The sequence below is a fragment of the Patagioenas fasciata genome, chromosome 1 (assembly GCF_037038585.1).
Source record: "Patagioenas fasciata isolate bPatFas1 chromosome 1, bPatFas1.hap1, whole genome shotgun sequence".
In the NCBI taxonomy this organism is placed as follows: Eukaryota; Metazoa; Chordata; class Aves; order Columbiformes; family Columbidae; genus Patagioenas; species Patagioenas fasciata.
In genome coordinates, this window is record NC_092520.1 from 92,538,406 (window position 1) to 92,565,191 (window position 26,786).

Below are 26,786 nucleotides of genomic sequence, written 5' to 3' on the forward strand. Positions count from 1 at the left end.
GAAGGACACTAAAACCAGATTTTCAGCTGCAGAGGAAATGCTGCGTTCATCGGAATTGTTCTTGGTATTCTCTTTTGCTGTGTTTTAAAAGAAAAGTGGAAGCTGTTGGTTGGTTGAAGGAACTTGGAGAAGAAGCCGTGGATTGGGGATGAAAAATAAGCAGACCTTCCAGCCTGCAGACTTGGTTTGGACTTGTGATTTCCAGGAGGGAATGGGACTCCTGTGTTTTTATTAGTTAGCTGTTAGTTAATTGGTTTTCTGATTAGTTTATTAGGTGATTCACTGAGCAGCTTTCCATTTCATTGATTTTTTAGAAGAGGCTTAGGAAGCCTTTTTGTCATGAGTTGGTTCCATTTGTGTTGGCAAAGACCCTGTCAATCCCAAATTTACTGATGTCTGAGGCTTTAATACTTCTTTGGGTGTGGAGTCGTGGCCCAGGCGATTTGTGGGCAGGCTTAATAAATGCTGCAGCAGCATTTATTTTGAGGATTCACTGGAAAAACCCAAGGGGACGGTGGTAATGAGTACTCTTTGCCTGTTGGCTCTGAAGTGAGCTCCTTCTCTTTGGATATGGCTGTCCCCATTTGCCCTGTGCTTGTTCTCATGCCAGGAAAGTGAACAAGCCAGGAGGTTTCAGCTCTGTGATTTCTTCCTGCCTGTTCAGCGAGCACATTTAATTGAGTTGTACTTAGTGATTTGCTTTTTCAATGTATTTTTTGAGGTGTTCATAGACTGATAGGAAAAAGGTGATAATTTGTCACTATGTTGTGATACTGATAACCCTTAAACTTGCCAGCAGCTACTTTTAATACTTACCTGAAAAATGAAACTAGTTTTAAAAATCTGCTTTGAGTATTCCTCTGTAAATGCTGTAATGTACAGGAGAATTTGGCCAAGAAATTGCCAAGGTTCACTTTGCCTTGTGCACGCCAATTGGTCAAAGCAACGTGACTTCCACCTTAAATGCAATTCTGGTTCAGAGCCGAAGATAGTTACTTATCTGCAAAAGCATGAGGATTTTAAAATCATGGCTATAGTCCCTACGTGTTCTTTGGGAACTAACTACATTAGGTTTTTCGTAGTCCTGACTCTTTCTTTTTTGCTGTTGTTGTTTGTTTGTTCATCTGTGGCACTAAGGATGAGAGTGATGGGCATAACAGCTACGTGTAAGAAACCAAATCTCAAGTCCTAGTCCTTGAAAAGATTTCTCTCTCAGAAGGGAGCTCTTCAGTGGCTTAGACTAGTCTGGATGGTGTTTGTGGTGCACCCTAAGTCTGGAGTGTTCGGGACTTGGTTGGAATATATCCTGGCACTTGACTACTTTGGACAGTTGTAGGTTTTCTTCTAAGCTGGACTGTTGCTGGTGCTCTGAGGCTGGCAGCCTTTGAGCCAGAGAATGTAAAAATTAACTGTATTTGGCCTTTGCAGCTGTGATTCTTAAACTAGTGTTTGTCTTCTGAAAGCCATGCAGTGCCTATTTCCTTTGCTGCCGTGCAGGTTTCCCCCAGTTACAGAAGTGTCAAAGTTGATTTGAAAGATGCTGAATGTGCCTAGAGAATTACAGTGGAAGAACCTCTGCGAGCTCGGAGCTGCCTGTGCCATGAGTGAGCTGTTGCCTGTGGGGAAAAGTACCAGGATGAGCATCATATGGCAGGGATGTTGCTTGGGTTGTGAGGTCTGGTCATGTTCTGTGCTGTTGCCAACACACCAAAACCATTCTTCTTGATAATACCACTGATTTTTGCCTCTGAAGCATCCACAGGGGAGCAGACAGTACACTGGTTTGATTCATGTGCTTTCCCCAGCTTGCACAGAAGCTGGTGAATGAAGGTGCCAGGCAGCTGAAAGAGCCCTTAGCTCTGTGATCAGGCAGCTTTTTCCTTCTGAATGCTTGGGGCAAGGGGATGATGGGCTTCTGCTCACCTTGGCATAGCAGCCATCGCTTTTGGACTCATTCTGTCAGCACCTGTAAGTCTTCCAAGCTGGTGTTATGTATGTGGGTGAGTAGACAAACCTAAGATAAAATAGTAGGGGAGCCATACACACAGTGTGTGGAGATGGAAACAAGGCTGAGTTAAGGGAGAGACATTGAAAGACAGACCCTATTTGAGAATAGAGATTTTATCCAGAATTAAATTTCTTACTTTAAAGTTAGTCTTGTCTTGAGAAATTTGATGGTGTAGGTGACATTCTTTAAGCTTGCAAGCTTTTAAGTTCCAACAATTCTGTTCCTGGGTTGTATGCATTATTTTTCATCCACAGCCTATTTTCATAGGAATTCTGTAATATCAAACATCTTACTAGGTAAAATTGCACCACAAGCCCTCTTACCCAGAGGAGGCATAACCAGCTTTCTCAAGAAAGTAGGAAACTGTAACAGCTGTAATCTTGGAAGATGGGGAGGAAGAAAGAGCAGAACTTCTCTTCTCTGTGGTGCTTAAAATCCTCTGAATGCTTGTAAAAATAATGTCATGCGCAGGATTTCTTTTTTTAAACTTGTCTAAGGATGACTTGATGCAGACCTTGATTGTATTAGGCTACACAGTTAAGTCTGCCTTTACATTTTGCTTTACTTGGGGTCTTCTGAAGGTGGATCTGTAAGGCTGGGCAATTGCGGCCTAAATGCTTGAAGAATAAAAGAGGGAGTTTGAGAAGTCAGAGGTTGTTCCAGGGTATCCTAAGACATGGCAGCTCATTGCTTTGAGGAGAGGAATTGGCAAACTTCAACCACGTGTTCCCTCGCAATGCGCTCAGGAAGGGGCTTCTCAGTGAGAAATATGGAGATGGTGGAAGAAGCACTGGCTTCTTCACTGTGGGCCCAGCTTCTGTGTTACAAGAATTGAAGAAGACTTCTCTCACCTTCTCCTTTCTCTGTTCCTGCTTTTATCTTTTTGTTTTCTTCACTGGAATATCTTCTGGTTTTAATCTTAAATGCAACAAATGTGGAAATAAAAGGAATTGTTTATGAGAGTGTGTGTGCATGCATTTCAAAGGCCAGGGAGAAAAGATGTTGAAAATAACTCCATCCTATTCCCTTTTCCCTATTTAAGCTTAAGGAATATCAAGAGTATCAGCTCTCTAGATGAATTAAATTCATCTGTGTTTGGTGTTGAGCTGTGTTAATTTAACTGTGACTTGATATTTTTAGGGTACTTGTGTTGCTTGATTTTTTTGTTCAGTTTCTTTAACAATTTCATTTGATCTTAAATGTTGAGTTAAAAAAAATGTTGTGGAATTTAGATTCTTTGAAGAAAGGTGGATTTTAGAACAGAAGAGATACTTGCATTATGTGGACTTGCTGCTTCCTCTGCATCCAAGTCCCTGGGCTTCATATTCATATCAGGTGAAGTTGCTACTTCCTTGGCTTATCCCACATCAAAATGCTAATTAAAGATCTGTTTTGAGGATGGGGTGTTATTTTTAATTCAGACTGAGTCAATTTTGATCACTCCCCTAAACTTATTTTTGGTGACTTGCCTTCTACAGCTTTCTCACTATTTGCCGAATCTATTTCTATCACACCTTTTTGTTCAGTCACCATTTGATGGAAATATGAAATAGTTGCCATGTTCAGAAGCACTTGGGTTTCTCCTATTTGTTTCTTGTTCTGCATCTGAAGAAACTGACCGTTGTAGTTACAGAAACCTCCGTCCCTACACAGTGCTGCCAGGTGAACAGATTTCCTTGGACTGATCCTTCCCTATCCCTATCCTGGTCAGAACTGCCAGGCAGGTGTCCAGGGTCCTCACAATTTTGGTGCTCAATCTTCATGCATCCCGATTGTGCCCACTGGTCCTGTGCAGGCCATTGTTAGCAGGGGTGCAGCAAGGCTCCCAGATCTTCTGTGTGCTCGATCTACTGCTTTTATCTTTATTTTTATCTTTTCTGAATAGTGGGTATCCTTCAGTGGTTGTACCCTCCTTGGAACTGCTGTTCTGTGCTGTTCATGCTTTTATAGTAATTGCAGCTTTGCATCTTGCACCAGGTGTTCAAGTGTATTCCCTGGGCAAACAGAGAACAGCCCTGCCACTAGCTTTTTACTAATATTAGCCCTGATTTTTTTCTTTACAGTCTATTCTTAATCTGCTGATTATTATTTCATCTGCTTGCTGTGGCTTGTTGTGTCCTAAAACAGGGTGTGACAATTAAATGACTCTGTCCAGCTTTCCCTTGTTTCTCATTGCAAAGCTCATCTTCATTTTTATGCCAGTGTTGATCTTGGCTAGTGCACAAATGTATGTGTGTTTTTTAAATCATTTTCACTAATAAGTTTCTAGTGGTTTATTATGTAGTCAATGACAGTAACGAGCTGTTTTTTCCCCCCATTTTGCTGCTTTCGAATTGCAGCTTTCTTCTAAAGATTTTGCATGCTTTGATTTTTACCTCAGTAGATAATTGCAGAACAACCTTTTGTAGCTGTTTAACAACCAAAAGATGACATAATTGCTATTGATACATTGAAGGGATAATCAAGCTAATTATGATGGATCTCTTTCAATTTATAATTTAAGGAGATGTGCCCACTGACTTTAAATGCTTCCTGTTAAAATCAATGAGTGACCAGAAGAACTAGAGTACAGTGTTATCCCTAAAACTAAGTATTTGGTGTCTGCTTCCTTTTCTTTCTCTGACTCTTTTCGGAGGAGCTTTGGTGGCTTGAGAAGGCTGCTTTTTTAGCCAGTTTTGTTTTTTCTGTCCCTATGACTTCCTGTCCTCTCTGGAACTCCCTCTGGCCAGCCAACATGGTGGAAAATTGAGCGGCGGTGCAGACTCTTTTCACGTGGCTCTAGTTCCAGCCACAGCATTGTCCTTCCCTTTAGAACTGGATGGGTGGCTCCTTGTTTTTTAAGAGACATCAGCATTGCAATAGCTTTATTTCAAGCCCTTGCCACGTCTCTGGTTTGTCTTCAAGCTGCTCTTTGCAGCTTCATGGCTGACAAGCTCATGATTGTTTGGCCTCTGGTAGAAGTTGGGGAATGACCTGTTAGAGAGCAGCACAGGGGAAAGGGACCTGGGGGTCCTGGTGGACAGCAGGATGACCATGAGCCAGCACTGTGCTCTTGTGGCCAGGAAGGCCAATGGCATCCTGAGGTGTATTAGAAAGGGGGGTGGTTAGTAAATCGAGAGAGGTTCTCCTTCCCCTCTATTCTGCCCTGGTGAGACCACATCTGGAATATTGTGTCCAGTTCTGGGCCCCTCAGTTCCAGAAGGACAGGGAACTGCTGGAGAGAGTCCAGCTCAGAGCCACAAAGATGATTAAGGGAGTGGAGCACCTCCCTTATGAGGAAAGGCTGAGGGAGCTGGGTCTCTTTAGCTTGGAGGAGACTGAAGGGTGACCTCCTTAATGTTTATAGATATATAAAGGGTGAGTGTCACGAGGATGGAGCCAGGCTCTTCTCGGTGACAACCAATGATAGGACAAGGGGTAATGGGTTCAAACTGGAACACAAAAGGTTCCACTTAAATTTGAGAAGAAACTTCTTCTCAGTGAGGGTAACAGAGCACTGGAACAGGCTGACCAGGGGAGTTGTGGAGTCTCCTACTCTGGAGACATTCAAAACCCGCCCGGACGCCTTCCTGTGTAACCTCATCTAGGTGTTCCTGCTCCAGCAGGGGGATTGGACTAGATGATCTGTCGAGGTCCCTTCCAATCCCTAACATTCTGTGATTCTGTGAGAACAGAAGACAATTTGCTGTCAGAGTATTCTCCTCCCCACCCACCCCCCCCTTTTTTTTCCTGTTCCATTATTTTGAATACACTTGCTGGTTGCCATGTGGATTCTGTGTGACTGATACAAGCTGTGCTATGGTTTTTACTCACACTGGTGGTATGTAATAGATTCCCCTCAAAAAGAGGTTGTTGGCACTGTGCTGCAGCACTTGCCGGTTATTACCGTGTATTTGTGGTTTTGATCCTGGGTGGTAAGGGATTTTGCACCCCTGTCCATTTCCATCTGCACGGTCTGCTGAGATGCTGAAGATGTCTGTGCATTAAACAGCTTTCTGTTCACTCGGGTGACTTTTACACTAAGCTGAAAGACTGGTAAGGAGACAGGGAGAAGCCAGAGGTAGTTTGTGTGACACCTGTGGCAATGTATAACTTCAAAGGGATAGTGGAGTTTTAAATAACGTGAACTGAACTCTTTGTGGAAAGCTGCCTGGCGATCTTGATGTCTGTAGTTCCTGTGGGGTCTCCCTGGTGGTGCAGCTGCCTGATACATGTGGCTGCAGTGATCCTCATTGCTGGAGAAAGCCAGCAATATGCAGACAGTATGTTTTGTAGCTTACCTTCCTTGTGATTGTTTTGCCAGCCAGGTGCAACATTGGCACACTAGTTAACACATTTCTTCTGGGCAGCATTAAGTTTAAGAAGTGTGGGGGTAGAGGAGTGAGGAATTTTAATCTGTAGACAGCAATTACTTCTTCCAGGAGCAGTTTTCCACGGAAAGGCCTTGGAGAATTTGCAGTGACCTCCTTCCTCATCCTTCCATGGCTTGGTTGATTCTGAAGGGCTGTATGTTTCTGAGAACAAGATAACTGCTCGTGGGTGAATGACAGTGAAGTAAGTTCACTAACAAAGTTCACAAAGTTCACTAAGGGTGAAGCCAGTTTGAAAGGGCTCTGGCTTGACTGTACACACAGGAGTGAGGAACCAGAGCTAGAATTACAAACCAGGGCTTAAATGCTCTTGTTAGCGCTCCCTGCTCCCCAGCATGGATATCCTGGCACCACCTTCCATTTTCTCCTTTTCTCTCCCCCATCTTTGCTTTCCCACATCTGCGGTACTGAAATTACTGCTGGCTGTTCAGGAAAAAATGTTGTGGCTCCTGGGTTGGGAGCCAGGCGATACCATTTCCTACGTCCTCAACTGGTCTGGCTCTGAGGCAAACCAAGGAACCTGTGTCTGTGGATATTATGGTTAGCAAAGGCTAGCCTATATATAGTTTGGTTGATGGCTTTAGGCAGGCTATGGTAAACCATGATCTTTTTTGGAGAGGAGGAATGAGAGGGATTACAGTGACAAGCTTTCAAAACCAACAATTAGTTTATGTTTTCAAAGTACATCCACAAGTGGGGAGGTTGCAAAAATGTGTAATATCTTACAATCTTTAATGTAGAAATTTGTGGCTTTCTTTTCTTGTTCTTTTTATTTTGGTTTGTTTTTAAATATATGGGACTTGATCTTAGGCTTCATTGTGCTTAGAAACTGCAGATCATGTTGGACATGTAGCCACTCGGGGAATGTGCTGATCTGTTGGCATGCACAAAGGAGACAAAAAGCTTATGGGTCATTTGAGGGTATGAGGGATGTAAAAGAGTCAGCTTATGCAATAACATTTAACTTAAATCTGCATGGTTAAGAATGGTATGTCAGACAACTCTACTGGTGGACATGCAGCTGTTTGTCTAAAGGTCACAAGCAATTAACATCTCTTTTGAACAGATGTTGTTTCTGGGTCAGCATTTTTTATGTGAGCAGGAGACAAGTAGTGACAGTAAACGTAACAGTATTTTTATTCACTGACCTGACGGATTTCTCCCACAATAATTGCCTGAGTACAGTGGAGGCTTCTGCAACTTAACCACACACAGCAGACTCAGTGGGAAAAGACCTGAATGGCAGATCCTATTGCTTTCCAAGAAAGTATTTTCCAGCCTGGGGTTGGAAGCGCTACAGGTGTGCTGCCGTGCATGAAAATATTAAGCTGTTAGGTTAGCTGACCTTTCTCTTCTAAAACTGCTTAACTCGCTTATTAATGTGGGTAGGTAAAATCCTAATGATCAGTGTCAGATTCTTGTTTCAAAGGCAAAACCTTCCGGATAATATTACTTAACTCAGTGCCTGCTTCACAAATACATTTGTTCTTGTTTTTTCTCTTCTTTATTGAACCCAGATTTCTGGTATGCTTCTTACAGCATTAAACTATGGATATCACTAGCAGCTCTGTTACCCTGCTTTTTGGCCCATGTGTGTGAAGCTGCTGTTTCATAACAAATGAGGGAGTCTCACCCGTAGCTCCAGATTTAGATGGGTTTGAGTGTGGTGATGGAAGCAGCACAAAACCTGTCTAGAGTTTGGGCCAACTTCTCACACCTTTGTGCCATGTAAGTTGAGCCAAAACAGTCATAAGGAGCTTGGGTAGAAATTCTTCATGGGAAAAGTCTTTCTTGAGAGAAGAGCTTATGTTCCTCTCTCACCCTTTGTATTTTGGCATGTGTGGAGGTCTGGGTCAAGGAAAGCAGATCTGTTGCCTTTTTCTGGCTCTTGCTGGTGTTTCTCCAGTAGTATAAGTTTGAACGCACGCTTTCTGCTGTGGCAAAACAACACATGGGTGTGATGGAGAATATAAGCATATATAAAAGACTAAGAATCCAGTCTTGTGATGATGGAATGCTCTGTAGTATTTGATTCAAGTATTCTATAATAGTATGCAGAAGTATTTGAGAGATGAGATAGATTTGAAGGGGGAAATGAAAGTGTTAACATGGTCAGGATCATCTGTTAGTCAGTATCATCAGCTGTAGCATCAACATGTGAGTGCCTGCATGATTTTACAGAACTGGTTTTATGCTGTTTTTCTAGCAAAGCACTATATAGTTATGGTGTGCCTGACCATCTTTCTGTCTCTCCTTTGTAAGTTTTGAATACACTGGTTTTGTTTCAGGCAAGCGTAAAGGAATTTTGGAAGTCTCAGAAATCCAGACTCTTGTAATGTTTGTGGGAATGGTGTGCTTTGTGGCAAGAGGTGAAAAAGATTTGTAAAGAGACCAAATCAGTTCTGCAAACATTTTGAGGAAGGCAGTCCTAAGCACAAAAGGTGCTTGCTTGAAAATCTAATTAGTGACAATGGAGGCAGCCATCCTAAGTCAACCGAAAAATACTTCTATTCCTGATTTTGAGCTAAAATATTATTTAAATTAATATGGTATAATCCATAAGATCTCTTAATCCTTTCATCCTAACTTTTCACATTGTGAGAGGAGAACACCTTTAATATTTGTCTGTTGTGAGGAACAATAGTTTTAATGCATTGAAGAACTTTGTCAAGGTAGTGACATTTCTTTACATGTGAACAAACTTTAAACCTTGACAGTGGTCCCCATAATTATTTTACAATACAGTCTAAATATATATTTATAAAAAAGAGTCCAGGCATTTTTGCTGACCTTATAACTGTTTAGGCTCTTTGTGTTGAAAATAAGTTTCCCAAATAGTTTATGCTGCTGAAGAGGGGGAGATAAAATTTCTGATTAATAGTGAGGAGCGGTGAGTGTGAACCTGTGACTGAGTCTCGACTGCCCTGTGGAAACGAGAAAACGTTTCACGCCATCTGTACTTCAGGTCTTTGAAAGAACAGCCAACGTTGCCAAATGTACGTTGAATTTGCTCTGCATTTGGAGGCTCTTTCATATCACCTTGTATCCTCAGGAAAATGAAAGAGAAATTTCACATGCCAGAGTATAAACTGCATTTCATGTTGTGAAGTTCTGGTACCACCTTTTTTGCCAATTTCCATTTAGGGATCTGGACAGTTTCTTAGCTAAGATGTTCATCTCTACCTTAGAATTAAGGAATTAACTTTCAGCCACACATAAGGTGCTTGATGGATTTCACAAGTTCTTTTCTGGCTGAGAAGAGACAGTGAAAATATTATGGTTGTCAGATTTAATAAAATAAAATCTGAATAAAACTGAATCAGCTCTTTCATTACTTTTCCGTTTACAGCTGTTGCTGTCTCAGTGGGCAAGTAGACTTGGGAATATACCGTATTGTGAAATGTTACAAGAGTTGGGAGATAAAGCTATACAGTCTGGTTTGTATTCACTTGGACATCCATTTAGTTTATTTTTTCTGTAGGAGATCTGTTTCTTAGAATACTTCTTGCTGAGAGTGTACAAGTTTGCAGTTGTTTTCAAAACATTCTGATTTGTACTTTATTAACATTTTCATAGTTATTGTTGAGCGTCATTACAGAAATGATTCAGCACTCTAAAGAACTCTGATATGCAATGAGCAAGAACAGTTGCATCTGTTTTACCTGCTGTTTTTTGGCTGCCTGTCCCTCAAACTTGTTTTTTAAGCAGTGAAATCTCTGCGTGTTAGACTAATTACTGTGTGTCAGTTCCTTAACTCTTAAAAGGGCTTGGATGTTGGCTGTGCAATCATGTAGCCACGGGTCCAAATATCTATTAGGCACATGCAGTTGAAATGACCATATAAAATTAATGTGGTGCTAATTGTCATCTCTGTAGCAAGCCATGGATTAGTGTTCCCCCCACACTGTTCACTTTAAATATTACAGTGGACAATAGTAATGAGCCTTGATGGTCCAGGAACCTTAAAACTGTTGCAGTTCATAATTGCCCTCTTCCACATATACTTACACCTGTTCAAGGGTCAGCCAAAGTGATACCAGGTGAGTTAAATCCATTGAGTATTTCCTTTTTCCTGTTATTGGGGGCTGACTTTGAAATCTTTGCTGCTGCCATAATTCACAGAGGAACTGGCTGTTCGTTCTTAAAAACTGTCTTCCTTAGGAGGAGGTCTGCTGCTTCTTTGCCCTCCTGGCTTACAGAGCGATCTCTTCCAGTGCTGAGCTGTGCAAGCAAAGGTCTCCCTTCTAATCACATAAGAAGAATAACCAGATTTGTGTACATTGCCTGCTTTCTCTTTTTTTTTTTATTTTTGTTTTCTTTTAAAGCCTGAGACTGCAGCTGTGCTGAAGCGCACTGTTGAGGCTCTTATGGAGAGAGGAGCTCTTGTGAGGAACTTAGAAAACCTGGGAGAAAAGTCTCTACCTTACAAAATCTCCAAGCACAAGGAGCGCCACAGAAGAGGAGGGTATGTAGGATATGTTTTTACTTAAAATCCTTTAGGTGCTTCTTTATAAATGTACATATGTAACTCTCATTGTTTGGTCTTCCTTGTGCCCGCTTGTGATGTCTGTGATCCCAGTAGAGGTGGTGTGTGGCTATGCGTGCACGCGTGTGTTCTGCTTCAAGTGTTTTGTGTATTTTATTCTGTGTGGCGTTGGCTTTTTGTTTGTGTTTAGTCGTTGTGTTATGAGTAGCCTTAGTCTAGGCCTGCAGAACTACTTTCCCCAACATAAACAATGTTATTTTGTTCAGTCATTTTTACGTAACCGTTTTTCAAGCCAGTCAATCTGTTTACTGATAACAGTTGTACGTAATCTGCTGGTTGCTAATTGGCAAGATTGATTCTTTTTCTCTAATGCATCTGAACTAAATGTTAATTGCCATGTATACCCCCTAAGACTTGCTTGTGTGTCTGATAACAAAGGATGTTAAAGATGACCGTGTGGTTTATGGGAAGTATGATAAATGTAAATGAAGCTGTGAATTGGCATCTTGGATGTCAGGCTTCCCCCACAGTGCTGGAGGAAGGTGCTGTGGGTCGTGCCCCCCACTCGCTGACGCCGGTGTGGTGTTGCTCCTCGAGGCTACCGCCGAAATTGATGCTGGCTCTTGTAAGGGCTGAGAAGTGTTGCTAAGCAACCTGCGCTGTGCTGGGGCTGCCTGCGATAATCAAAGTAACAATTAGCAACACGTTCCCCCTAATCCCTGTAATGCAACTGTGTGTAATCCGATGGTTGGCCAACCTGCTTACCTGCTGTCTTCCTTGAAGGGCGTTTGGCACTGGGGAAAGAAAGGTGATTCTAGAGGTGTAACTTCTATGAAGCCCTTCTTGGATAATTTCCTTGGGGGTGACTCATGCTTTAACTCCCTCTTTTGAGGACCTCTTAATTCTCCTGCAAAGTGGGAGTGGTGACAGCTGCCAGTTACAGCAGGCTGACAGGAAGGGTAGGGGAGGAAGTCTCCACCACGTGCCTGTTACTTAACTGAAAGCAATGGTGTTGTGGCCATCACTGTCTTGCACTCCTGCTCCATGGTGTCATTCAAAACTGTTGTGGTTAAACCCCAACCGGCAACTAAGCCCTAAACAGCTGCTTGCTCACTCTCCCCTGGTGAGATGGGGGAAAGAATTGGAAGAGTAAAAGTGAGAAAACTTGTGGGTTGAGATAAAGACAGCTTAATAGGTAAAAAAAACCTCTGTGCACACACAAGCAAAGCAAAGCAAAGCAAGGGATTAATTTACCACTTCCTGTGGGCCAGCAGGTGTTCAGCCATCTCCAGGAAAGTGAAGCTCCACCATGGGAAACAGTTACGTGGGAAAAAAGATGTCGTCACTCTGAAAGTTCCTCCTTCCCCCAACTTTATATGCTGAACATGACGTCTTATGGTGTGGAATATCCCTTTGGTCCCTTGGGGACAGCTGTCCTAGTTGTGTCCCCTCCCAGCTTCTTGTGCACCCCCAGCCCACTCGCTGGTGGGGTGGTGTGAGAAGCAGAAAAGGCCTTGACTCTGTGTGAGCACTGCTCAGTGATAACTAAAACATCCCTGTGCTATCAACACTGTTTCCAGCATGGATCTAAAACATGGCCCCATACTAGCTACTATGAAGAAAATTAACTCTATCCCAGCCAAAATCAGCACAAAACTGTGGCTTGATCCTGCCAGTTTTGCATTTTATGATGAAGTCCTGCTGCCTACACACAGGAGCTAATCAAAGCCTTATCTCAAGACAGAATTACTAATTACCTTGTCCTTCTGTTGGAGTATAAGCATTTTTATGAAGTTTAAAATCTTGTCCAATTGCTTCAGCAGAACAAGGAGCTGATGCTACTCTTGTTGCACAGGTGGGTAGCTAAGGCAGAGGAACAGAATTCCGCTAGTTTTGGATGCTGAAGTTGAGACTTTTAGATTCTAGATTTTTTTCCCTAGAGTACATAGCACATTCTAAGACTTCACCACTTCACATGACAGTTTTTTCTTGGATTGGGTGGCAGTGCTTCTGCACATCAGGTCTTGGGTTCTTCAACAGGGAAACCAGGACAGGAGAAGACAGTAACCAGCATCACAAGAACTGTGTAGCAGAGATGAATAGAAACCGTTTCTCCAGGGGTCTTTCAGACATGTAAACTATCTTAGCTCATTTACTGTAGCAGATTAGCTACTTAATAAGCAGGACAAGGGGATCTGTAGACTATAACTCTCTTCTCTGTCTAGTTCTCAGAGCAGATCTATTTTGTGTTCTGAATGAGGCAAGATTTCAGTAGCAAATGATTGCGATTGTGTCTTGAAACATGCGCAGGAAGCCATCAGATTTATGTCACTGTCGCTGTTCCTCCTTCACCTCCCAGTTCAAGTGTTTCTAAATGCTCAGCAGTTGTTCTGCTTGCACTGGATTTGGTTCCTCTCTATTTGAACGTGACAGTTCCTTCCCCTAAACTGCTTGGCTGCTTGAAAGGGAGAAGTGATTGAAAGAGAGTACTACAGGAAATAGTTTTTTGTGTGCTTTTAATTGGAGAACTCAAATTCAGGAGAAACAAGATATTACAAGGGGAAGCAGCAGCCAGTTTCAGTGTCTGGTAATGTGGGGGAATTGTATTTCTGTAGAATTTGCTGGGGAGATTGAGATTCAGGGTACGGTGCATTCCTGGTATACCATCCAATATTTTATATGGGCTGGAGAATAAGTTACTCAGGATATTAAACATAATCTAGGAATAGGAAGTGAAAAGTCAGTTCTTGATCCACCTTATAAAATCAGTCAGTTCTACTTTTCAGCATCTGTAAAAAGAAATCATTATATTTTTTTAACAGGACAAAGTTAAAAAGAAAAAAAAAGGCTTTTCAAGATACCTCATTAAGCTGAATTAAACTTGTTCCTTACTAAGAAATTTTAAGGTCTTTTCTCCTTCATAGCCAATTTTTAATTCTATGGTCCCTTTCTTAGCAAGCTGATGTACAGTGATGTATGAAGTAGTACAGAGTGTGTCACCTTTTTCTTAGTCTGGGCTTTTTCTGAAGTACTGAAAGGGCTTCTATGAGACTGCAAATGATATGCTATGTCTGTTGGGGGGAGAGTGTTGAATCTTTCAAAACTTTGAATTTTGGGGGAGATTTGTTTGCTTTTTTTTTTCTTTCCTTTTTTTTTTAAAAAAAAAAATGGTGATTTTTTTTTTTCTTTAAATGGTGATTCTTAGCAGAGCTTCAGCTAGTTTATTTTCTAATAGTATGTAGATGGTTGGAGACTTAGGATGTATGCTGAATGCATTAGTGACTTGGACCTGCTGGCTGGTAAATTATATGAAAATTAGTGAAATGCAATAGTCATAGCATGGGTCACAGCTTAATAGCATCTCTTAGCAACAGCTCTTGTCCTAGTGACTGCTGCATGAGCCATCTTCCTGTCACTCAGAATGGCATGGGATCCCCACACCTGTGTGGTGTGTTTACCTGAAAAATAAAACAATCTTTCTGACCAGCACGGGGACCTGGTTTTGCTGCCGTGTAAAACTCCCAGAGTCATGCAGGCTGTGTCTCTTGCCTTGAGGGCCATCAGTAGGGTGGTGCCGGCTATTCACAGGCCAACCAAGATGTGCTCCTGGTAACCATCCTTCTCCCATTTAGTTAATTCCATTTTAAACTGCAATTCAAGTCTTTGTATACAGTGTATGATGAAACGGAGTGATAGACAGTGCAAAGACGCATGAATGTGATGTGCACAGCAAAGCTACTGCTGGACTTCGGTAGGTTTTGGTGGTGTCTTTAGTGAACAGTAATGAATTAAACTGGAAAATACATACTCATAGGTCAGTAGAGAGGATAGTTCTCTACTTAATAGAGCGTTTTGTCCCTCTGAGTTCTGTAGTGCTACAGCATCATCTGTCCTGGATATACTGCAATATAGGCACATTATAAATTTAAGAATATCCAGGAGACTTCACAGAGAAAGAATTTTACTGCAATTGATCTGTAAAGCTCAGATTTTATTCAAAGCCTGCTGTAGGGGATTGTGGCCCACAGCTGTCACTGGAATGAGCAGTTTTACTCTCCCAGCCAGCTTTGAAGACTTCAAATCATACATATAATTGACTTGTTTCTTCTCAGGAAATTATATGCACTGAACAGGTGGTGTATGTGCATGGAGGGTATATTAAAACAAATTTAGATCTTTTTTTAAAATGCATCTCTTTTGGCAGAAAACACCCTACTTTTTTTAGAGACCTAATATTGACAGCTTTTGCATTTAAATAATTATGAAAATAGTATGTTTTGGGAACTATGTGGATATGTCTGAAGAATCAAACTTTCGCATCACTAGTTTACTGATATTTTAAACTGAAGTTGAATTAGCTAGTAATTGACATTTACGGTTATTAATTGCCATAGTAGAACTTTTTAAAAAGTATTTAAGTGTGTGATTCAAGTAACATCTCACAAAATTGTAACGAATGCTATTCACCTTATCACTGAATAAAATGTGACGAAGGCACATTGGTTCCAGTATGGTTTAGGTATGTAAGTTTAGTTGAGGTGTTGAGCCTGAGTGACTTGCCCATGGCCACCATGTCACAGAAAAAACAGTGGAAGAAAGTAAATAAAGATTCTCAACTTTTATCTCCTAATGGGCAATAGATTTGTGCCAAGTATTTCTTTTACTAGCCACTACTTGTTTATAATTTTTAATTAGTTGTATTTAAATTGCTTTTAACATGGTGCATTTTTAAAAAATATTGTATTACTTGCGTCCAGAAGTGCTTGTTTCTGGAACAAGCAAAAGTGAACTAATTCAAATAAGGTGTGTATTAATATTTGAATTCAAGGAATGTTGAACTATGGAATTTGTTTGCTGTTTAAGATGATTCAGAAGCTTTCAAATAAAGCGTCCAGACTGGGACTGGGTGATGCCATTGCAGAGCTATTGTATGAATTTGGTCAGCGCTAAACTGGAGAATACTGCAACTGCTTGTGAAATGATAGATCTCAGTGGCACAGTCTGTGGGTTTGCACTTTGTGGCATACCTGTTTTCTTTGGCCTTGCCAGGCTACCCCTTAATCATATGCTAGTGACACTTCATGCTTCAGGGCATGAGATAAAGAAGGTGGTTTGGGGGATGCGGTTGGTATGTAGGTTATTTTTACTTCAGGGGAGATGGTACAAGAATGGCTCCAAACCAGATCTTTAAGAAAGTAAGATCCAGACACTCCTTTGGGAAGGTGTTAGCTCAAACTTTTTGCAGATCAGGAGCTGGTTAAACTGGAAGGAGTGATGACACAGAGGCTTTCAGGAGTAGAAAGTGGCCGGGTGTAAGTGGGTTTTGGATAGTGGGTATCTTGCTATCCCCTAGAGATTTGTCACTAGTGATTTTATTCCCTTCTCCCTGCCCCACAATGTTGCTTCCATTCTTATTGTTGTTATCTCCGTTGTAGAACCAGATTATATACAACAGCCTGATCAGTGCTTAGATTTAGTATGGTTTTGTAAACTGATAGAGCACCGTGGCCTTCCCCTTCATTTTGTGTATGTATGTGCTTTCCCCTATTAAATCTACCTGTAATACAGTAATGTTTTTAGACCTTTCTCCCCATGTTTTTATAATTTCACTTAGCTTATTTGTGAGTTCTCTAGCTAAACTGTGTGCAATTCTGATTATCATAACAATTTCCATGTTCTATTTGTGAGTTTTTCATTGCCTTGTTTTTTTTCCCTTGCAAATCTGACTTAGAAAAATGGCAATTTTCTTTTGTTATTTGCTTGTTTGTCTCTTAATCTTTGTTTGGCTGTTCACTCCCAGATATCTCATCAGCCCACTTGTTCTCTGAAATAGCAAACTCGGGTCTTACTTTTGTTTGTGCTGAATTGTATTTTGGGAGCTTATCTTCACACATGCAGGGGGAATTTTCTGTAGGAGGTGTGCAGGGACCCTGGTGATTGCCAGGACCCACTGAGGAGCACAGGGTGTATACCAATAGCATCTGATGCATTCAGGAGTCAGAAAATCCAGGTTGCAACGTTAGTTGTGCTGTGGACTTGTTTGTGTGATGGGGGAAAATGAGTCTGATGAGGAGCAGCTGAGGGAACTGGGGCTGTTCAGCCTGGAGAAAAGGAGGCTGAGGGGAGACCTGATCGCTGTCTACAACTACCTGAAAGGAGATTGTAGCATGGAGGGTGTTGGTCTCTTCTCCCAGGTAGCAAGTGTTAGGATGAGAGCAAATGGCCTCAAGTTGCACCAGGGCAGGATTGGATAGGAAAAATTTCTTCATTGAAAGGGTTTTGAAGCATTGAAACAGGCTGCCCAGGGAAGTGGTGGAGTTACCATCCCTGAAGGTGTTTAAAAGATGTGTAGATGAGGTTCTTAGGGACATAGTTTAGTGCTAGAGTTGGGTTATGGTTGGACTCAATGGCCTTGAGGAGGTCTCTTCCAACCTAAATGATTCTATGAAAATGACAAGGTAAGGAGGCAAGAACGCAGCATGATGAACTCAACTTGGCTTCCAGGCCCTGCAGAGCTACCATTGCTCCCCAGGAGCTAGAAGCACTTCAGTACTGGCTTCCTCTCTGCTACGGTGGGAAAGGCTAGGAGGCCACCCTGGCCTTCCCACGAATCACTCCCACGTGCTCTGGGTGGTTTAGGGGCTGAAGCAGTTGGTCCTCCTTTGGCATCACCTTGTGTTTTGCCTTCATTATGTGGTGCATGACGTAACATTGCTTTGCCAAAGTAGGTGCTCAGGCAAGGGGGCATGACTCTCATTTCATTGTCTTGGTGGCCCAGCGCACTAGAAATAGTTAATTATTAAGAGGAGTATTTCAGTAATTGTGCATCGTGTTAAGAGATTTGAATATTTTGGAAACGTGTCCATGTAAATTACATTACATGTTCAAACTTTTCCCTTTTCCATAAAGTATCTGAGCTTAGGAACTGTACTTACACAACTTATTTTTAAACAAGTGGCTTCTTGCAGAATGGTATTCCATGCGGACAGGAGATGCTGAAGTGCCTTCCAATAACCACCACTGTCTGGATACAATTTTATTTGTTTTATTTGTAAGAGTAAAATTATAGTTATTCATCAGAATTGTTCTCTGGAGTGTTTACAAATTTTAACAACCTTTTCTTGTCCGCACCCCCTAGGAAAATACAAACTATTGCATAAAGGACTGCATCCTGCAGTTAAATGTACTGACCTGTTTAGCTTCACGCAGGTGGATCTTCATGGTGGTTGGAGACCAAAGAGGAGAAAAGAAAAACAGATGAAAGGGATTGCAAGACTTCCTTTCTTAATACCACTGACCTAAAATTATAGCTAATGCACAGCCTGTGCTGTTTGTTTCTGTTCAGATTTTAGAACATCTTGATCTTTTTCAGCAAAAAGGAGGTCTGGGTCTGTAATGGACTTGGATGAGATCAAAACCAGTTTGAATATTTGAGTATTGTACACATTTGTAGTATTTTCTGCTAAATTGATTGTCTTCTTCCACTAGATGGGGCTTTCTTCATTGATGAATTGAACCATTACTTTTCCTTAAAATCCACATGTACATGTATGTAAGTGTGCATATGCCTCAGGTGTCAGAATGCTGAAATGTTGGTGTGTGGGTTTGTTTTTTTTTTTAAAAAAAAAATCCCTTCACCTTCTCTTATTTGGATTGCAATTTGCAATGTTGGTGCTTTTTGGAAGAAATTGCACAGTACAATACTTGGTGATGTTGAGGCACCGGTATCATTTTCTGATGCACTAAATTCTGTAGCAACCTTATGCAAGCGTGTTAGTTAAATGCAATGACTGCTCTTAAAAATTGGGCTTGGTGGGATGGGAATCAGTCACAGTTTTGGTGGGTTTTAAGCTGTGAATTATACAGAAAGCAGAGAAGTGACACAAGCAGAATGAATATTCGCTGTGTAACTTCAGGCCCACTCATAACATTTTCAAATGCTGCCCAGTGAGCATAACTTCTCAAATACTCCAAATATGTTAGCCTGGTTTCTCTTTTGCAGTGTAACGGTATTTTTTTAAAAATTTTCTGATATGCTATAAGATGTATTTCCATTATTTAGTTAGCTTAATAACAGGTGTCTATGTATAGCATTTGGCAAATGAAGTTGCTGAAGACTGGATGGTAAAATGTATTTTCCCCCAAAGTACTTGCTTGTTATGAGTTCTTTGCATTGTTGCTGTGACACAGTCTAGTTACTAAGGTACCAGCTTTTGGTTTTGAACTGTACTTCCCCATTGCTGTTCTTGTCATTTTCAAGGGAGGTCCATCTATTCCATATGTGTTTTTTTAAAAAGCTAAAAGTAACATGTGTATTAGTCCTTCCAGGTACAAAATTAGAGTCCTTCTGAGCAGGAACTTGCCTGCCTGCTCTGCTGAGGAAAGGTAGCGATGACCAGAGTTGAGAAGAAAAGCGAACTACCTCTCTTCAGAGCAAGGCAGTGGTCCTGAAGATAAAGGGATCATTCAGGCAGCAAACCAATTTCATTTATGTAGGATTACCTTTCTGAAAATGAGTGTCCAGCTGCTCTCATGTGAGTGGCTCAGCTCGTTTTCCTCCAGGCAAGCTGTTGCCCTGCCCGATGCTTCACCTCTACCTGTTTGTCACAATGGTTTCCTTTCTTTTTATCTTCTACCTCTCCACTGGGGAAGCTTACATAAACTAAGCGCCACTGTGTAGAGGAGAAATTTAAGCGTACAGACATTTTTTGGCACAACCATGGGACCACACAGCCTCTTCCAAGTCCTCCATACCTGTGCTTTGTCCTCAGGTCCCCAAGCTGACAGAGTCCTGTTCTAGGAGGGTTTAAAAGTGAGTTTTGATCCAGGCGCTTTTCAGGGTTCTTCGAAGTCCAAGACTGTTCATTTGAAAGCAAAATACTTAAGTATCCTTAGGGCTCAAGGTTCAAACAATTTCTGGCTTGAGTATGTTAAAAAAGATAAATGAAAGTTTGCTTTTTTCCCCCTTCATATGCAAAGGTATGTTCTCCTTTGAGACTGTGTGACTTTTTTTTTTCCAGTTCATGCGCTGTTTTAGTATGTTTCAGTCTGCTCTCCTGTATTTAAATCATCCTTCTATTTACAGTTGAGCAGGCTGACAAAAATAACTCTGCTCTCATAGTGAATCAGTGGAATTTTCCTGCATTTCTCCCCTGGTGGCTCGGCTGACTACTAGAGAGCCTAAATGCTTTTGCATTTTTGCTTGCAAGAATGAGGTGGTTTCCCTCTTGCATTCCTGTATTTTTCCCTGTCTTTAAGCCTCTCTGGGATTTGTGTTTGTTTACTACAGAAAGAGTAGCTACAGCACTGCGTATTAGGTCATAGATCACTGCCTCAAATTAAGGTTGCTGCATTGTGAGTGAGTGAGTTAAAAAAAACCCATGGCCTTGTGATGGCTGATTTAAATGTTTATATCTGGGGGGGAAAGGGGTTTCAGATCTCCTCAAGGATTGCATTGTCAGTTGTTTGGTTGTTGCTTTTGCAACCATTAGTTTCTTCTGTTTCCTTAATAAAGGAATATATATATTTTCACACTGGCCCTCTTTTCCTTCTGTCCTTTCTTGTACAGGAAAGCAATTGTTGCTTGTTAACATTGAAGAGTGGTGGTTGTTTTTAAAAACTCACATTGTCCCCAGTTACTGCAGTTTTGTGTCCTCAGATAAAATACCTATTCTGCGAGGAGTCATAAAGATATGCTGTAAAAGCTCATCCTCCCATCCCCCCCCTTCTCCTTCAGTTATCAACAGTGCGTCACTGGAAATTTCCACCCTTTGCTAATGTGAGAGAAAGCACAAAGTTGCAAAGCAGCCTTTGGAGGAAAAAAAAAATATAACACACACTTGCCTTTTTAGGAGCATAATGAAAAGCAGCATACGTCTTGCAAGCAGAAACAAGATTAAATTCTTGAGAAATGGTGGGACTAAAATGGTGCAGCAAAGAGCACGATTTGAAATATGAATGAGTGGTCTTGCCAAGGAAAGGGGGCCTGAAAGTGGTGGTGGATCACCAGCTAGAATTTCTTCCCCCATCCTCCTTTCTGTTAGGTGCAACTGTGAGGATTTGGAGGAGGGGAGAAGAGTCATCTGTTAAATTTACCAGTGGCTTTAACAGAAAATATGACTTTCCCTTTTTAAGGGGTGTACATCTTTCAGATGTTGCTGTGGATTATTTTTAATGGATTGTACAAGCTTAAAAATTGTTTCTCTCCCTGAACTTTTAGCTGGGTGGCATCTCTTACTTCTGGATATGGGAAAACATTAGGCAGTTCTGTTTTCCACATGTATTAAGCTGAATCCTGTTCCCCCGTTGAAGCCTATGAGGAGCACCAAGCCAACCGGAGCTCCTCCAAATCCTTCTTGAGGCACATTATTCCTGTAGCTCTCAGTCAACCTTGTTGCTGTCAGAGGAGCAGCACCTTCGCTGACATGTTCTGACACTGGTCCCTTGGCTTCAGTGACGTTCGGCTGCAGCCCACACCAGCTGGGCGCCTCTTCTGGAGGACTCTTCACTTCAATACGGGTTGCAGGGAGATATATTTTTTTGTCATAAGACCCCTCACATAAGATAATTTGGTGCCTCAGTCTGGTGTTTCTGAAAAATACTTCAGAGCCACATTATGGCTATTAAGTTTTCAGGATTAGGATGTCTGGCTAAGGAGAAGTTTCTTCGCTGTGTTTTCCCTGGGTGGTTTCCACCCCTGTGCTGTAATCCAGCACACGCTGCTTGAGTCATTTCTGGCCCAACGGGTCTCCTCTGTGCATAGTATTTTTGACGTAACACATTTAGTTGGATGAAACTTAACTCTGTGTGGCGTGAAGAACACAAATTTGTCTGTTGTTCATGACCCCATCTCCTGTATTTCCTGGCCAGGCTCCCCAGTTCAGCTTCTGGTCTTGTGGACTTGCTGTTCATGATTACCTTTATGAAGTTGGACTGTGAAATGTGATGCTCGTGCTATAGTTGACTTAGTGAGAATCCAGACCTCTTGCAGGACAAAGTCCTCTCTATTAGGTACAGTTTAAAAATCGAACCAGGATGCTTGATTCGTTCTTGGGTAAAATGACTTCATCTCAGGGATATCACTTTCAAGTTATACTGATGCTTCATGAGGAGGTGTGCTTGAGTGGACTAGGTGGACAGGGGAGGTTTAGTGAGAGGGTGCGTGAAGATTGAAATGAAATAGCTAGGTGGGAAGTGCTGTGCTGTACATGTAGCCTTTACATTACTGATAGTCTTTGAAATGAGGTGGGTGGTTAGTTATCTTCAGAAGGATTTCTGAGACAGTTGCAGTGTCTTTTTACTGTACTGTAGATAGTGCCATGCCAAATGCAGGCAAAATGATTAAAAAGTGTTCTGGTTACAGCTCTGTTGACAAGGCTGGTTCCTTCACAGCGTTCAAATGGAGGCGGGGTGGCCAGTGACATGGCTCACTTTTTTTTTTTGTCGCTAGTATGATGTTTAACACCAGATTGCTCATAACTTGCAGGAAAAGCAGACATAATGTTCCTACTGAATTAAGGTACATTTCATGTTAAGAGATGGGATCTGAATTTGCATACCTGATATTAAATTAGTGTACAGCATGTAGTTGTGTTCCTTGTCAGAAATGGGTCTCATAAAGTGCAGAACACTTCTTTGTTTGTTTGAATGTACTGAAGTTTTAAAAGCCTCTTACCAAATTATAACTGAGCTCCTGAAGAAGGAGCAGTTCTTCAGCAAAGAGGTTTATTGAAGAAGTAGCCTTGATGACCCAAGATATTATTGGGGAGCAATGTTCTCTTTTCTGTAGGTAGGCAGTCGGCTTTTTCTTTGTAGATGTCAAAGATAGCTGTGTGGTGGACACGAGGTGCTTACCTGGAGCAGTGTGTTTTAGACGTGCTGTGATCGCGTGGACATAAGACACTTCAGTCCTGCCAAGGTCAGCACGACATTATACGCAAGTACCAACTGCGCAAGTGGGCATTGCGTGTACGTGGCTTCAGCTCCCACCCTTGGACTGAAAATTTAAGCTGTGTTCACATCAGAGATGTGCCTAATTCGGGAGAAGTCCATCCCCTTGGGTTTCTTTTGCTTGCCTTTTTTTTTTTTTTTTTTTTTAATTTCTGTTCAACTCCAACATAGGACTTCAAAGGAAGAAATGTGCCTGTATGTATATAAGCTTGAAATGTTTCACACCGGCATCTGTTCCCCAAAGAAACAATGTCATGAATTTGAGGGAGGAGGACGCATGTTGTAACTGAAATGAATGTGCCACCCTACCTTTTTTTTTTTCTTTTTTGAGGCTCTTCAAATCAAAGTGTGGAAATGAATAGAACAGGTACAAGAGTGAGCTCTCTTTAATCTCCTTGGGTAGGCAGTGCTGTGCAACAAAGTTCAGGCTGAGCCTCCTTCAATTGAACTTTTCTTATTTGAAATCAAGATAATACTGAGCTTTTACTTCAAACAATTCTGGTACCAAGGCGTAAAAAAAAAATTAGAAAGCTTCATTTAAGAAATCCCACAGAACAGTAACTTGAATTAATCTTGTTGCAGTATGGGTATTTTTTTTATTGTGTGTATGTTTCTCATTGCAGGTATTTTTTGATAGACTTAGAGGGCCCACCTTCGATTGTATCAGCCATGATGGATCATTTAGGACGTGATATTGATGTAATTAGACGTACTTTTGTAAAGCATCCTCTATCAAAGACAGAAGAATGCAGTGGCATAATCCCAGTCAACCATGAAGATAAACTAATGGGCAAGAAGAAGTGAATATTCCAAATAACGTTTGAAACCTTCTAAAAAATTTTTTATTCCTGCTATCGAAAACAATTGTGGTAACTCATGTCCATCAAAAATACTCAGTTTTGGCCATGTTATGTGTGTGGTATAGTTATTGTAACATTTGAGGTTTCTTTTTGTTTAAAATAATTTGAATAGACTTAATCTGTATGCTTATCTTGATATTTGACAACTCTGAACATTGATTTTTCTCTTCTCTCAGAGCATTACGTTGATAATGAAGATTTATCCATCATCAGAATGGTAAAAATAGCATTCTTTTCCAAAGATAGATTATTTCAGAATATGTGTATTTACATGAGAGATTAAGAGGTCTGCAGTGTAAATGTAGCGGTATAGGATGTGATTTGTTGGAGGGTTTTTTTTCCTTGTTTTTGGAAAAAGGTAATAAAAGTATGATTAAAAATAAAACTTGACTCATTTTTTACAAGCCGAAAAGGTACAAGGAAAAAATAACTTTGCTAAAAGACACGTCATACTTTCTTTAAGGTAATAACTCAACTCTGTTCAAAGTACAGGTAAAAAATGATTCTCTATAGAAAAGGCCAGAAACTTCCAGGTGACAGGTTAGAGAATAACCATGCTTATTTGTGAACAGAAGAATAAAAGATGCTTTGTTTTACCTCTAGCTAGACCCAGGTGGACATTTGAAACTGGGAAAAACGTCAGGACAAAGGTCTTAATGTATATTTTGTCTCTCTTTTGCCCTTGTGAAAACAGGAGAAAAAGCCATACACACAAAAGGTGACATTAATGTAGTGTATAACCTCCTGCATGTCTGATGTAAATTCAGTAGTTCCCAGAGGATCTCCCTGTGCTACTGAGAGAATGCACTGGCTGTTTCTCCTTCTGAAGGACTGTGTGTGTGTGTATAGATATTTCTGTAGAAGAAAGTAAATTGACAGTGACACGTTATTTTGCAAAGAGGTTATTCTTTACCTGAATGAGCTTTGTCCAGAAGCTGCCTCCTCTGACGCTGCAGCGTTGTGCGTTGCCAAAGGGAGGGCCAGTCTGGAGGCCGAGGTCAGATTCCCAGAGAGACCTGTGACAGCTTTCATTGGTGTGACTACTTTCTAGCATGTTATTTCATCACGAGGTGTTTTGGTTTTTTTTTTTTCTTTCTTTCACAGAGGTAGCTGGGTCATTTTTGGGGGAAGATGCTGATTTTTTAGTTTTTTGGTTTTCCTTGGATGCAGAACTTCGGGGCAAGAAACAGCCAGTGTTTCTTCTGAGTATCTTCTTTTTTAAAGGCAAAAGTGCGTTAGAGAAATGAAAGAGGAAATTTTCTTTCTGTCTCTTGGTTTAGGAGCCATAAATGAATGTGTGGTGTGTTTTTTGTGTTGTGTTGGTGTTTGTTGTTTGGTTGGTTTTTTTTCCTGGTTTTAAATCTGCCCTTCTTTTAAAAGTGGGCTGCCACATTTTGTCTCTTTCCTGGAAAAAATGGTGGAAAAATAGAAGGAATGCACTGCACACTTAGTGAAGCTGGATCTATATTAGATGGGCTTTTATTTTAGTAGTTACTGACAGTTTCAGTTGTGTGGTTGCTGTCTGCTCTGGTGCTTACTTCCAGCAGAGCTTTTCTTACCAATAATTTTTGCTTATGGGGCAGAACTTCCTTTCATGCAGGTGTGAGCTCACCCAGGAGAAGCTGTAGCTTTGGAAGTCTATGCTATGGGTTTGACTCCCTGAGCTGCCCTTTCTGGTGGGCTGCTGAAATTTCAGATTTGTAGTGTAGAAAGTGCGAACTACAAGTAGGGAAATACAGAATGCTTTAAAAACTGTGTCTTAAAACTTTCTCAGAAGCTTTTCTCAAATAGAAAGTGAACAGAAAGCCTATACTTTAATGTCACTTTGCTTCTGGCTAGGGCTTTGGGCCCAAGATTTAGTTTAAGTAGAAAGGAGAATATATAAGCTTTCAACTTCACAAGATGAAGAAGGTTGTCAACAGGGGCTGTACACATATAAATGTTGTAAGTTTGTCTTTATTCAGTTTCCTTTAGTGTGATATTAAATTTTGCATTCAGTTTGTTCCAATTTCTACGTCGATGCCTGCATTCAGTAGGCATTCGTGCCCTTGTTTTCTGCAGGGTCTGTTTCTGATCTTACCAGAAGACTGATGGATGTCAAGAGCAGAAGACTTGGGCTCCCAAGCCCTGCTCATCCCAAGAGCTGATCAGCAGTAGCGCGTCTCTCAGGGCCACAGCTGATCCCAAAGAAATGCAGCAGTGCTGGTTCTCAGGGAAAGTGGTCTCTGGGAGGCCATAAAACCAGGCATAAGGACATGTTACCAGGTCTGTTTTACTGTCTTCCAAAGTACTGAAAGTTGTCTTTGCCTTTGGGATCGAAACACTGACCGCTGAAACCAGTGGCCGCAAACAGAGCTGTGCTTGCTGGACCTGATGCGTGGTTACACAAGCACTGGTGCTTTCTCAGCAGCAGGATTTATTTATAAAAAGTCTGCTGAATAGCTGGCTCTCAACTGGATATACTATTTTCTTGATAATTGTTAGTTTCTAATATGAACATTTTTTTATTTTTCTTTTTAATAGAGGGTGGGGTGGGGGAAGCTAAGGAGGGAGTCTTGGGTTGCAATTTGTTTAGCCCAGTCAGCCACCCAGACTGGTAGTTAGCTATTTTGGGAAACTAATGCATAACAGCGTGTGCCTTCTCTCGCAGTAGCTGTAAATGCAGGAACAGACGCTGGAGTTTATCACAAGATTTGATCAGTTTGGGTTTGCGCAAACAGTCTTGAGTTGTGCCATGGAAGAAACTGAGTAACTCTACTGTGAGTGGTCATAAATTCTTCCTACAGAGGAAGGGAAACTTTGGCACATCTTTCCGATGCGGTTGCCTTTTTGATTGTCGATAGGTGGTTTGTCCCACTGGGCCGTAAGCAACTCGTGATCTCCAAGAATAAAATTTCAGGACGCTATGTGGTGTCTCTGGAAAACCAGAAGAGTCTATGCAGCCAAACCATGGCCAGATACCTAAAATGTCAAACTCCATTGGCATTCCCAAAGGCCTGAACAGTTTGAATACAAGTACTCTACATTTTGTTTACTGAAGAATCCAACAGTGTAGCTCTTCAACCCTTCCTTAGATTAAGTTCCAAAGTGTATGAAATAAGTAGTTTTATGCT

At 41.3% G+C, this 26,786-nt stretch overlaps 1 protein-coding gene across 1 annotated transcript in view; it reads left to right on the forward strand.

Moving 5' to 3' along the window:
• The window catches only part of MRPS6 (mitochondrial ribosomal protein S6), a 47,222-nt gene extending 23,164 nt beyond the window's left edge, over nucleotides 1–24,058 (forward strand). The window contains exons 2-3 of the mRNA XM_065862512.2: nucleotides 10,704–10,843; nucleotides 23,437–24,058. Coding sequence (XP_065718584.1) covers nucleotides 10,704–10,843; nucleotides 23,437–23,617 — 321 coding nt within the window. The 3' untranslated portion in view covers nucleotides 23,618–24,058. The remainder of the gene's footprint in view (nucleotides 1–10,703; nucleotides 10,844–23,436) is intronic.
• Nucleotides 24,059–26,786: the final 2,728 nt, after the last annotated feature.